Raw genomic sequence first — 12,468 nt, forward strand, 5'->3', positions numbered from 1 at the left:
TAATTAAACTGAGACACACTGAATGACCTGAACCGAAGTGGTAGCTGCTGCAGTAGAGCAAAGAGGATAGCTTTGAGATATTAGAGATGTCGAATGACACGGCCTGGTGCTTGATTTAATGTGTATGGGTGGATAAGGGAGAGGGAATCCTAACTCCCAAGCTTCTGGCTTGTTTGTTGTAACTGACTAGAGGAATATGTGTAGGAGCAGGTCCTGGTCTAGAGATAATGGGAGGAGGAGGAGCTGTTAAATAGCAGTTAATTCACAAGTTCATGGAAAAATAGAATTAAAAGATAATTTTATTTTGATGCAAAAATTTTTAAATTTGTGTATAATTTTTTATAATATGCATTCTCCATGAACTTTTATTTTTATTTATTTGAAAGACAGAGTTACATAGAGAGGTAGAGACAGAGAGAGAGGTCTTCATCCACTGGTTCACTCCCCAGATGGCCTCAATGGCTGGAGCTGCACCGATCCAAAGCCAGGAGCCAGGAGCTTCTTCCGGGTCTCCCACGTGGGTGCAGGGGTCCAAAGACTTGGGCCATCTTCTACTGCTTTCCCAGGCTGTAGCAGAGAGCGGGATCGGAAGAGGAGCAGCCAGGACTAGAACTGGCACCCATGTGGGATGCTGGTGCTTCAGGCCAGGGCGTTAACCCGCTGCGCCACAGGGCCGGCCCCTCCATGAACTTTTTGAAGATCCTTTGTTATACAGGTTAGGAGCTTGTGAGGGTGGTAAAGATTAGAAAGGAAGGCTTTAGGATTGTTAGAAAATACAGGATTATAGAAATTATAGGAAAAATAAGAAAAAAAGGAAATTATAGGACTGAATAAGATGAATCCACCTGCTTACAGTGCATGTAGATAATGAAGAGAGCCGAGGACCAAACTCTGGAAGGGATGAGCCGAAGAAAAACCCAAGGAGAAACAGCAGTGACAGCCACAGAAAGTGAAAGAAAACCATTATGAAGGAAAATTTCAGGGAAAATGGAAGTTAAAAATAAATTTATTTATTTTTAATTTAAAAAATTATTTGTTGGGGCTGGTGCTGTGGCATAGAAGATTAAGCCTCTGCCTGCAGTGCCAGTATCCCATATGGGCATCGGTTCGAGTCCTGGCTGTTCCTCTTCCAATCCAGTTCCCTGCTGGAGCTTATTTGAAAGGCAGAGTTACAGAGAGGCAGAGGCAGAGAGAGAGAGAGGTCTTCTATCCACTGGTTCACTCTCCAAATGGCCGTAGCAGCTGGAGCTGGGCCGATCCAAAGCTAGGAGCCAGGAGCCTCTTCTGGTTTCCCATGCAGCTGCAGGGACCCAAGGACTTGGGCCATCTTTCACTGTTTTCCCAGGCACATTAGGAGGGAGCTGACTCAGAAGTGGAACACCCAGGACTCAAACCCAGGTCCATATGTGATGCCAGCACTGCAGGTGGCGGCTTTACCCACTATGCCACAGCCCCAGCCCCCCCCCCACAACATTTTGAAATCCATGCATATAAGGGATTTTCAGAAGTTCATGGACAATGGGTATTATGAAAAAAAAAAAAAACAACAAAACTATGCATGGATTTCAAAATGCTTTTGCACCAAAATAAAATTATTTTTAATTCCACTTTCCGTGAACTTTCTGAAGTTCCCTCCTAAAATGTTGAGTTACAGAGTTAAGGGAAGAAAGTCGTTTACACAAATAGATGTCATCTATCTGGTCACATACTGAAGATATGTCAAGTAAAAAAAAAATTGTGTGTGTGTATAGTACTTGCGAATTCGCAGCAGAGATTTATTTTTTAAGATTTTATTTATTTATTTATTTGAAAAGCAGAGTTACAGAGAGGCAGAGGCAGTGAGAGAGAGAGGGAGAGAGGTCTTCCATCCGCTGGTTGACTCTTCAGTTGGCGGCAATAGCTGGAGCTGTGCTGATCTGAAGCCAGGAGCCAGGAGCTTCTTCCAGATATCCCATGTGGGTGCTGGGCCCAACCATTTGGGCCATATTCCACTGCTTTCCCAGGCCACAGCAGAGTGCTGGATCAGAAGTGGAGCAGCCAGGACTCGAACTGGTGCCCATATGGGATGCTGGTGCTACAGGCAGCAGCTTCACCTGCTATGTCACAGCGCCAGTCCTGCAGCAAAGATTTTTGTTAACCTTGCTGCAAGCAGTGTTGGTAGTGGTTTTGTGTACAGCAAACATTGAAAACTATTTCTTAGAAGCTTCACAATGAGGAGGATAAGACTTGTGAGAAGATAAGCAATGTGTGGTCTGGGGCGTGTTTCTGTTTGTTGTGTTATGGGTTTTTAAATCTAATCGTGGAGATAATATTGTGATTGGAAAGAGCCTATTAAAGAGGAGAGTTTGAAAGGTAGAAGAAAGAGGGCATGGTAGCTGATGGGTTAAGACCTCTGAAACGGTGTGATGGGATGGAATTCAGCTACGTATGTCAGAAGGGAGGTAGACAGGTGTCCAGTTAAGCTCATAGGTAACTAGAGGATGGGAATGCAGAGAGGATTGGGTTAGGGAGCTCCTTCCTACTCCCGTGAGTTTCCTTGGTGAAATAAAAAGAGAAGTTACTTAGCAGAATGAAGTGGCAAGGGGATGAGAGGAAGGAAGAATGGAAAGGGGAGCTTTGAAGTGGCCACTGTGGGAAATAGGAGAGTTTCCTGGGGAACCATAGGATTCCCGTCACACTGAGGCTTAGCTGAAGCTGGAGTAAGTGCATTTGTAGTGGAAACCGTGGGCATGCTGTGTGACTTACTGCAGCAGTACAAATGTAAGAGCGGATAGGGGATGGTTTTATTGATCCAGTGCTTGGAAGGACAAGGCACTGTAAGAGCAGTGAAAGCCGCTGTCTCAGTAAGGATGTGGACTTAGAGGAGAGTCTGCACCCCAGCTGTGTTTCAGAATCCTCTGTGATGCCGTTTAACAAGTTGCGGTATCTGCCACCCATTCCAGAGCTCTTGAGTCAGAACTCTGTGTCCTGACTTTTTAGCTTTACAGAGTTCTGCAGGTAGTTCCTGTGTTCAGCTAGGATGGAGGCCCTCTGCTTTAAACTTAGGCAGACTTCAGTCTGGAGTGTGGAGCTGTGAGCTGTGCATGACAGTTGAGCCTTTTGGTTCTCTAATCCTTATGTGGGGGTGGTGACTTTGAGACCCCTGAAAAGCAGCTGCCACTTTTCATCAGTTTGAATGTGGGTTTGGGCAGATCAGCAAGATTGGGAAGAACTTAGTGTGGTGTCCACTACAGCTTTCCTTACAGTTTTAACTGAATTTCAACAGGCCCTGAAGTTCAAGTTGACCCTTTCTAGAACATCTGAGTTAGAGTCTGAGTGCCTTCATTTCTTGGCTGCCTTTATAGTGGGCACCGGAATAAACTGTGTTGCAGAGATGCACAGCTCTAAGCACCCCACCTTGCTCTGCCTTCAGCTGGTGTGTGCTATTGTGTGCTTTGTCCAGTCCAGTAACCAGGCTGCTTTTCAGTGCCTGCTGTGCCAACCCTCCAGGCTGTTAACTAACCCACAGTCCATTGATGGGATCTGACAGACTTGTTAAACCAGTATTCAGTTTAATCTGTGCTTGCAAAGTAGTAACAACATCCTGAGTTTCAGAGTAAATTCTAATCATTACAGACCATGAAGCTTGACATTAGAAGGAATGGAGGGGGGGGGGAGGTATTTGGCACAGTAGTAAAGATGCCACTTGGGATCCTGCATCCCACATCTGAGTGCCTCGGTTCAAGTCTCACCTCTACTCCGAATTCCAGGTTTCTGCTAAGTGCACTCTGGGAGGTAGCATGTGATAGCTCAAGTAGTTGGATCCCTAGTACCCACTTGGGAGACCAGATTGAGTTCCTGGATCCTAGCTTTGGTCCTTCACCAGCCATGGCTAGTGTGGACATTTGAGGAGTAAAATAACAGATGGGAGTCTCCCTCTGCCTGTCTCTCCTTTTTTCTCTCTCTGCCTTTGAGTAATATGAATATTTATATTTAAACTTGAAGAAAAACCAGTATGGATTCACAAATGACAAACTAACTCATGGGATCACTGTACTGATACAGTGGTATATTCTGTAGTCTAACTTGGTTTGTATCCAGCAGTTGAAAGTTTGTCCTGATAGAGATGAGGTAGAAAACTGTGTGCCCATGTTAGTACAGAGAGAAGTCCACAGGCTGAGGTGAGAAGGCTTTCACAGCGGGCGACTTCAGTGGCCTGTGTGCCTTCTTCTTGAGTTCTTCAGTGTTTTTTATCAGGAATGTGGAGTGAAATGTAGCAGCCTTCCCTATCACACTGAGGAAAGATTCCTAACCAGAAAGTGTACTTTCTTTGTTGTGTGAGTGAATCAGGCACCCAGACCTTGGAAGGTTGAAACAAGTGTTATCAAATATTTGGGTTAAAATAAGTATCTTTAATTTTTTAAAGGAATTTTTTTCTTAGTTATTAAAGGGACACACGCGTATTGTTTTAAAAAAATGAGATAGTATGTTAAGTTCTGTAAAGGAAGTTGGTGTAATTTGTTAGTGAATATGTGTTCTTCTTTTGAAGTAGGTGTTTGTTTCATGCACATCCTTTCTGATGTCTTGCTTAATGATCTGAAAAGACTATGCAGTAGTTGAAAGCGTACACATAGAAAGACTGCATGGTGCATTTCCCTCATTAAGAGCCAGAGCATTCACTAACTGTGTGTTATGTATACCGTCCATCCATCTGAAATGGATAGTTACTGTGTTGTTTCATTTTTACTTTTTAAATTACTAGCATAAAATTCGACTGAAATCAGTAAGCTTTGGGTTTATAAATCAGTTGTGCAAGTACAGCAAACTCTGAGATCTGATGGACAACACACCCATATAAGCAGCTTGATGCCATGGCTACAAAACAAATAGAGGTGCTGGTAGAGGTGGTGCTGTCTGATGGTATCAGGGCTCTGTTTCTGTTTCCTACCAGCATTCATAAACTAGAAAAGTGTCCAGCAGATTCTTGTGAACCAAAGACTGTCCAGCTAGGAGAAAGGCCTGGAAGCTATGCAGTATCAAGGGTTGTTCAGGGAATGCTGTCCATTTAACCTCTAGAAGAAAGTCTAGGCGGGTGTCCATAGTTATTTTTGGCTGTCTGTAGAGTTGTTTTATGTAGGAGTGACTAGAATTGTTCTGTGTTCAGGAGAGAATAAGTGAGACCCCCGTGGGAGGGCAGATTCGGGTCCTGTGTTGGGAGAGATGTGCATCCTTACAGCTGCAGCTGATCACGCGTACGTTGTGCCGCCTTGCAAGGCAGCGAGGGAGTCTTTGACACTCTGGAAGCAGATATTGGATAGCTGTCAGGGTGATGAGGAGAGCGTTTAGTCTTAAATCATCTTTTCACTGAAATATTTAAAACATGAAAATGTAGCACATAGTTTAAACACACTCACATATCTACTTGTCAGATTTAACATCTTAATACTCTTCACATTCACATCCTGTTTTTAGAAATGCAAAACATTGCAGTTACGGGTGCGTTGTTTACCCTGCCCCATCCTGCTTTCCTTCTTTCTTCTGAGATTGGTGTGGCCCTTCTTGTCCATATTTTATACATACATGTATATATATGCTTTTTTGCCATCTAGGTATGTATACCTATATACTAGTATTTGAGATATATATCTTTTCTTGTAGCATAATTTTTCCATCCAGTATTATTTTTCAAGAATTACTGTTTTAATGCACATGGATAATTCATTACTTTTTACATTTGTAATATAAATGTGGAAGATAAAAATATAAAGATCTAGAAACACTTTTGGGTTGTTTTCAGTTTTTTCTGTTACTGTCAGTCCTGCCATTGAATGTCATCCTTTTATGCCTTAGAAGGGGTTTGTCCACTGGGAAGAGGCTTAAACTGAATGAGTTACTGTCCCTTGCAGCCATATTGTTCCAGATAGTTCAACCAGCATTTCCCACTGTCTGGGGATGAGTAGAATAAGATGTGGCCCTTGCCCAAGGAATTCATTGTCTAAAGTCTCTGTGAACTTTGTATCATTTCACAGTTTGTAGTCTCATTTGCAGGCGTTTATAGTTTAACTGGTTAAGTCAATCCATCACCTTTGCTGTGGAATGGACAACTATAGTTTTGAGTGTAATTTCCAACCTTAAGTCTCAATGTTGACTAAAATTTTTTGATGAGATGATGTACGCTCTTTTGTCCAAGAGCATTTGAAATTATTTCTTTTTCTGGAGTTGCGTTGCCTTCTTTTGGTTTATAGTAAAGCAATGTTTTCTGTTTCACCATTTCTCTTGAACTTTGCTCCTTAGAAATTATGTGCCATTTATAGTATATTTTTGTGTGTGCTTTCTTGTCTATTTGTGTTGTTGTTTTAGGAAAAAGGCTCAGCTCAAGAAAAGGAGAGGTGTGCCTCAGATTAATGAACAAATGCTATTTCATGGTACCAGCAGTGAATTTGTGGAAGCAATTTGCATTCATAACTTTGATTGGAGAATAAATGGTATACATGGTGCTCTCTTTGGAAAAGGTAATGATAAGAATTCCAGGTCCAATTTGAGTCTTAGGAATTTCCCGTTTTGGAGATAATTGCTTGTTTTTTGCTTTCAGGGATTGGGTGGGCATTAGGTTAGAAGTTCCTGGCTAGTTTCTGAGCCCTCAGAGTTCCCGAGTCTTTCGAACACGAATAGATGCAAGGAAGACTCTTAGACCTCTGCCAGAGCTCCCCCAGCCCCAGGCGTCCAGATGGGGTAGCATGTCCATATTAGAGACGGTTGCATTGTATTTAATTCCCATGTATAAGCCCTGCTCTACTTTACAGCAAAAGGGAAGGACAAAACAATTAATTATGTTGTTCACTGATACAGATACTAGTGTTTCTGTGTTGTTTTTTTTTTTTTTTTTTGAAAATAAGTAACAGTATTAACAAGCTGTAAGGAATAGTGAAGGACAACCTCACTTTATTTCTAATGTACAAGTTCAAGTACTTCAATTTATGCACACTACCCATGGTGAGGCGAAAAGAGATGGCCCTTACTCTGTTCCCTTTCCTCCAGCCAGAGGAGGAAGTTAACTACTGAAATGGCCATCCCATTTATTTACAATAAGAGGGTCAGAAAAGCGTTAGCCAAGTTCCATCAATATTCATTTCCAAAGATTTTTAGAACAGGTGTTTCCTTAGTACTGTCGATTGCTCAGGTCCCCCGTTGCACGAGAATCTGCTGCTGCTTTATAGAGCTTTCACATTTAGGCGTTCTTTTGGAATGTTCCCATGCGACCAGCATTACACTCCCTTAGAAATCTGGTCCTGGGCATGGGGTTCAGTTACTTAGAGTAATATCCGTGAATCATAGAGATCGAGTTTCCTGCGGTTGGAAATTATCTCTGAGGTGACTCAACACAAGCAGTGTACCAGTTGTGCTCTCCAGGGCCTTGCTGGGTGTTGGGCAGGAGTAGCAGATAAGGAGAGCAGTAGAAGGAAATAGAAATGGGAAGGGGGTCCTAGCAGTAAAAATTCAGGCCCTGCCACACTCTAAATCACGCAGCAGTTTTTATCTGTTTTGTTTATTTGGCTTCTTTGTAAGATTTCTTTTGAAAACAGAATCTGGTTGTTACCTTTTGGTGGGGGGCCGTGGGGGTGGTGGCGGTGGTGAGGACTGGCCCGTACCAGCAGATCTACCCTGTGGCAGTCTGCAGTGCAGCTGTTCACAGATGATTTCTCCTCCTCTTTGAGAGAGCTGCAGTTGAGGAGATTCCACACCTATTTTTATTACGATTCCATGTTGACTAGTCTCCTGACAATTAGAATGTTTTTGTTTGTGTTTAATATATTCTTGGGAATAATCTTGGCTTTTTTTTTTTTTTTTTCTGGTCCTTTTTGTTTAAGGAACCTATTTTGCTAGAGATGCCGCTTACTCCAGTCGCTTCTGCAAAGATGACATAAAGCATGGAAACACATTCCAAATTCATGGTGTCAGCTTGCAACAGCGGCATCTGTTTAGAACGTATAAGTCTATGTTTCTTGCTCGAGTGCTAATTGGAGATTACATAAACGGAGACTCCAAATACATGCGACCTCCTTCCAAAGATGGGAGCTATGTGAATTTATATGACAGCTGTGTGGATGATACCTGGAACCCAAAGATCTTTGTGGTTTTTGATGCCAACCAAATCTATCCTGAGTACTTGATAGACTTTCATTGATTTCATTTCCAAATCTCAATGGTCAAGGAAGTTTTATTCTTTTTTGCAGGAAGATTTGCTCCTCTGTCATCTAGCCACTAAATGTTAATTATCTGATACTTTTGAAACAGATATGAAAAGTGGCCTCCATATAAAAAGACTTACTGAAGGTTGGTTTTTGCTGTTTTGTTTTTGTCCATTATTCATAGTCTTATCTGTTAAAAATTGATATCATTGTCATTTTAACACCTAGGAGTAAATGACCCTATTTACAATGAAATCAGCTGAGTCTCACTTAACATGGTCATTTAGAGTCATTAAAGTTTACATGAATGTCGTCAGGGTAAGTGATTTTAGTTCACGTAGACACAGCACATACACTCATGTTCAGAGCATAAAAATACAGACATAAGTGTGTCCCTTTAGAGGAATTGATCCTTTGTAGACTGAACTCTGGTGTCATTGTCTGCCAGTCAACATGTTGCTTTGTTGGTCTTCTGAAGGTGTGGTTTAACCGAAACACTCAGAGTGGGTGGAGAGAAATCAGAACAACATTACTGGCAGTGCTGCCACACAAGCCGGGTGCCCCATTGCCTTAGAATAGCAGGTTGCATCCTCACACTTGCTCATGGCCTCCTCTTCTCTCTTCCTTCTGAGTTGACAGTTGCTGCAGACTGTAACTAACCTATTGTTCCTCCACCTGGGCTCTTGAATTCTGCAAGACTGGCTGTGAAAGCTGTTTATTCCATCTTCAAAATGAAATTTTTATTCAAAACACTTATTTTCCCTTTGTTTTGGAGTCCCTACAGTGTTTTTATTTGCTCCCCCAGAGCACACAGTTATTCAACAATGATTTTTAAAATTCACATTACTAAGTTGTATTTCCCTATTTTTTTATTTTAGATTATTTATTTATCTGAAAATCAGAATTACAGAGAGAGAGAGAGACAGAGACAGAGAGAAAACTCTTCATCCATTAGGTCACTCCCCAAATGGCTACAACAACCAGGGCTGGGCCAGGCCAAAGGCAGGAACCAGGAGCTTCATCCAGGTCTCCCACATGGGTGCAAGGAGCCATCTTCCACTGCTTTCCCAGGCACATTAGCAGGGAGCTGGATCAGAAGTGGAGCAGCCAGGACTTGAACTGGCACCCATACGGGATGCCTGCACTGCAGATGATGGCTTAACCCAGTGTACCACAGCGCCAGCCCCATCCCTATTTTAAATCATTGCAGAAAGCATAGAATCTTTGCAACAAGTATTCTTTTTTTGAGTAGCAATTGACTACTAAATCTAGAAAAGTTGGATACAATGCATAATCTTATTTATGGAAATTTGTTTACTTGTTCCATCTGTTTTGTTATTCTCTTATAAAGAAGAGTAAATCATATTGGAACAGCTTCCTGCATCTAATGGTCTTCTAGCAGGGGCTAGAGAGCTGCTCAGTAGGAATGTTGTACAGTTAATGCAAGTATCCTATGGAGAATTGCTGTATAATTGTTAAAAAGTCTTTTGCACATTGATTTTCCATAATTCTACATGAAAAAGAGGGCACTGGTATCAAGCCTGTATCTGAAAGCCTTTTTTTTATTAAAATTTTTTAATGTTTATTTTATTCATTTAAAAGAGAGGTGGGGTGGGGGAGGAGGTCTTCCATCTGTTGGTTCACTGCCCAAATGGCTGCAATGGCCAAGGCTGGGCCTCTCTGAAGCTAGGAGCCAGGAGCTTCTTTGAAGTCTCCCCTTTGGGTGCAGGGGCCCAAGCACCTGGGCCATCATTTGCTGCTTCCCCAGACCATAGCAGGAAGCTGGATCAGAAGTGGAGCCCTAGGACTTGAACCTGTGCTTATATGGGATGCCAGTGTCACAGGCGGTGGCTTAACCTGTTATGTCACAATGCCGGCCCCTAGAAAACCTTTCTGTTACTCTTTCTAGTACTAGATTTTCTCTTTGTTAAACTCATCCCATTTTGACTGAGTTAGGAACTTAACTCCTAAAAAACAATTCTTTATATATACATGCCTGTATTTTTTGTTCAATCATTTGAATTGGGAAGGCATCATGGGATTAGGAATGGTAATTCTTTAGGTGTTATATACCCCAAAACTTGTTTTACAATCCAGAATACCTGTAATTGTGCAATGGAAGGTAAATAGTACATAAGATACTGCTTGTAGGGTACTTTGAGACAAAGTGGCAAGGGATTTCTTGGCTCAGATGTGCAGACTAGCTGCCAGTTTAGATCAAGTGCTGTGAATATTTAGAAAGAGCATATTTTAAAAACATGCAGCGATCAGCATGAAAATATTTGGAGGCAGTGTCAATAGGCTACCTTGTGAGAGGTAGGACAATGGCTCTAGGCTCATTCGCAAGCAATAATGTTGGAGAATTAGAAATTCAGATTTTAAAAATCTTTTTGTTCTATTTCTTATTTACATATAAAAAAGTTCCCTCTTCAACATGACTTTTTTTTTCTTTCAATTTAACATGTGTACCTCTCTCAGCACATGAATAACTTTTGTAACATTTGAGAATTGCTTTTCTTTTAGATGTGGCACAGATCTTATCTCAAAGTGACTAGCAGCCCAGAGTTAAGTATTTGCAAGGCAGTGGAAACTTACTCACATACTTGGTTTATATGAAGTAGAATGCACTGCAGTGGCCATTGTGAGAAAGTGGTGTGCCGTTGCTCTTGTCTGAGCTCGTACTGTGGGTTAGTTACCCCTTTATGGGAAAGAATTGATTTTGATACCTGTTTTAAAATACAATAATGTTGAGTTAACCTAATATTACAATTGTATTTCTTTGCTTTGATCAGTAGATTGAGTTGAGAATCATGTGATGGTATATAAGAAGATTGGACACACACAGCCGTTTGCGTTCTTTCCCTGTGGCCATCACCTAGTGTGGGTGGGAGAGTGAAGGGAAGCCATTCCAGATTAATGATAAGTAGTTTTAAAAACTCTGCGTTGAATAATTTCCAGCTGGTAATGACTTTCGTTTTTTATTTTGGTGATATTAGCCTTAGGGTAAAAAAAAAATGGGTTTATAAAAAGTTTCATAAATCTTTTAAGTTACAAGCAAGAAGGTTTTGTATTTGCATAAAATTTCATTTATACAGTATTGTTAGTAATGATAATAAAGAATTTAGAGCCGTTTTTGATATGTGAATATGTTTGTTTGATCTGTGGTGATTAAAGCTTTGCGTAGCCAGTCTGGGTCGTCTATATGCCCCATGTTTCTGTGGTTTTTGTGTCCCATCTCCACCTTGCATTTTCAGTACTAAACTGACAGCTCAAACTCAGTGGACCCTGAAAAAATTTGTTGCCTGTGACTCTTATATCCCCATTTAGAGATGGGGGAGGTCTCTTGTTCTCAGTCTAAATCATCATGAGCCAACCTGTGGGGAAGATCATTTATTCTGTGCTATTGAAAATTCCAGAACAGATGAAGGCCTGGCACCTGCAGCATCTTTGTTCTTGGTGTGCCCCCCTGGCTCAGCGGAGTAGTTCTGGAGGGCATGTCTGCACTCACCCGAGGAGCGTGCTTCCCGCAGTCCATCCAGCCTCCAGCCATTCCGGTATGTCCACAGTCGTTCCTGTTGAAGCAAGCTAAACATTCCGTTTAATCTTTGAAGTTCAGTTGGCCAACAAGTAAGGTCTCAAAAATGTCCTAATTGTAGATCTGAAAGAATTGAAGGACGGAATGGTCAAGGTTCACTGTGGAAACAAGTTTTCCATTAGCTGAAATCGTGCCCCCAGTGTGTTGGAATGTGGGACTCATTAAGACTCATTGTGATAAAATTGCAGCTAAGTTTTGATGATGTAGCAGAATAACATCTTTGCAAATTTTGTTCCTAGGCCATTCAGGTACTTGAGGTCCAGGCTGCAAAGAAACAGTTATTGTGGCCTCGCTGGACTTGAGTCCCTAGATTGACCTCTGTCCTTGGAGAAGGGTGTTTTATTTATTTTTTTATTAAGTCTTTCTTTTGCTTAACAGAGATAATCAATACCTAGATGAAATCATGCATTCTGTGCTTATAAAGGAGAAAAACAAAAGGTAATGAAAAAATAGTAAAGAAAGAAAAAATGACAGCTTTCTCAAAAGGTATTTCATTAGCAACTGTAACAAAGTAATTTTACTTGTTTTGTGCTGTATGCAGGAAGAGTTTTGGTGAAATAAGATAGCCATCTCACTTCCCTGTGGATAATTTTATGGCAGTGCTTGGGGCAACACAGGTGGAGCAAAGGAATGTTTTGAAGAAATATGAACTACCCAGTTATAATGGGGCTGCTCGATTCGTGTGAGTGGGATACACTGGGAGAG

The 12,468-nt window shown here is 41.5% G+C and overlaps 2 protein-coding genes across 56 annotated transcripts in view; both read left to right on the plus strand.

The window, feature by feature from the left end:
* The window catches only part of PARP11 (poly(ADP-ribose) polymerase family member 11), a 46,646-nt gene extending 38,334 nt beyond the window's left edge, over window positions 1-8,312 (plus strand). For 39 of the 50 annotated variants that reach the window (XM_089303776.1, XM_008259681.5, XM_017343384.4 and 36 more), the window contains 2 exons: window positions 6,340-6,491; window positions 7,848-8,312. In XM_089303776.1, the coding sequence (XP_089159902.1) occupies window positions 6,340-6,491; window positions 7,848-8,164 (469 nt within the window). In that variant the 3' untranslated portion in view covers window positions 8,165-8,312. The remainder of the gene's footprint in view (window positions 1-6,339; window positions 6,492-7,847) is intronic. The other 11 variants (XM_070048443.2, XM_089303790.1, XM_089303795.1 and 8 more) reach the window with 1 other exon arrangement.
* Window positions 8,313-11,595: 3,283 nt separating this feature from the next.
* Window positions 11,596-12,468, plus strand: part of CRACR2A (calcium release activated channel regulator 2A) — a 203,073-nt gene continuing 202,200 nt past the window's right edge. For all 6 annotated transcript variants that reach the window (XR_016212976.1, XR_016212975.1, XM_051850218.3 and 3 more), the window contains exon 1: window positions 11,596-11,722. Coding sequence is in view for 4 of the 6 variants with exons in the window: in XM_051850218.3 (XP_051706178.3) it covers window positions 11,663-11,722 (60 nt within the window). In the remaining 2 variants the exon portion in view is untranslated. The remainder of the gene's footprint in view (window positions 11,723-12,468) is intronic.

The sequence above is a fragment of the Oryctolagus cuniculus genome, chromosome 9 (genome assembly GCF_051225735.1).
Source record: "Oryctolagus cuniculus isolate XC-2025 breed Fujian yellow rabbit chromosome 9, ASM5122573v1, whole genome shotgun sequence".
Classification (NCBI taxonomy): Eukaryota; Metazoa; Chordata; class Mammalia; order Lagomorpha; family Leporidae; genus Oryctolagus; species Oryctolagus cuniculus.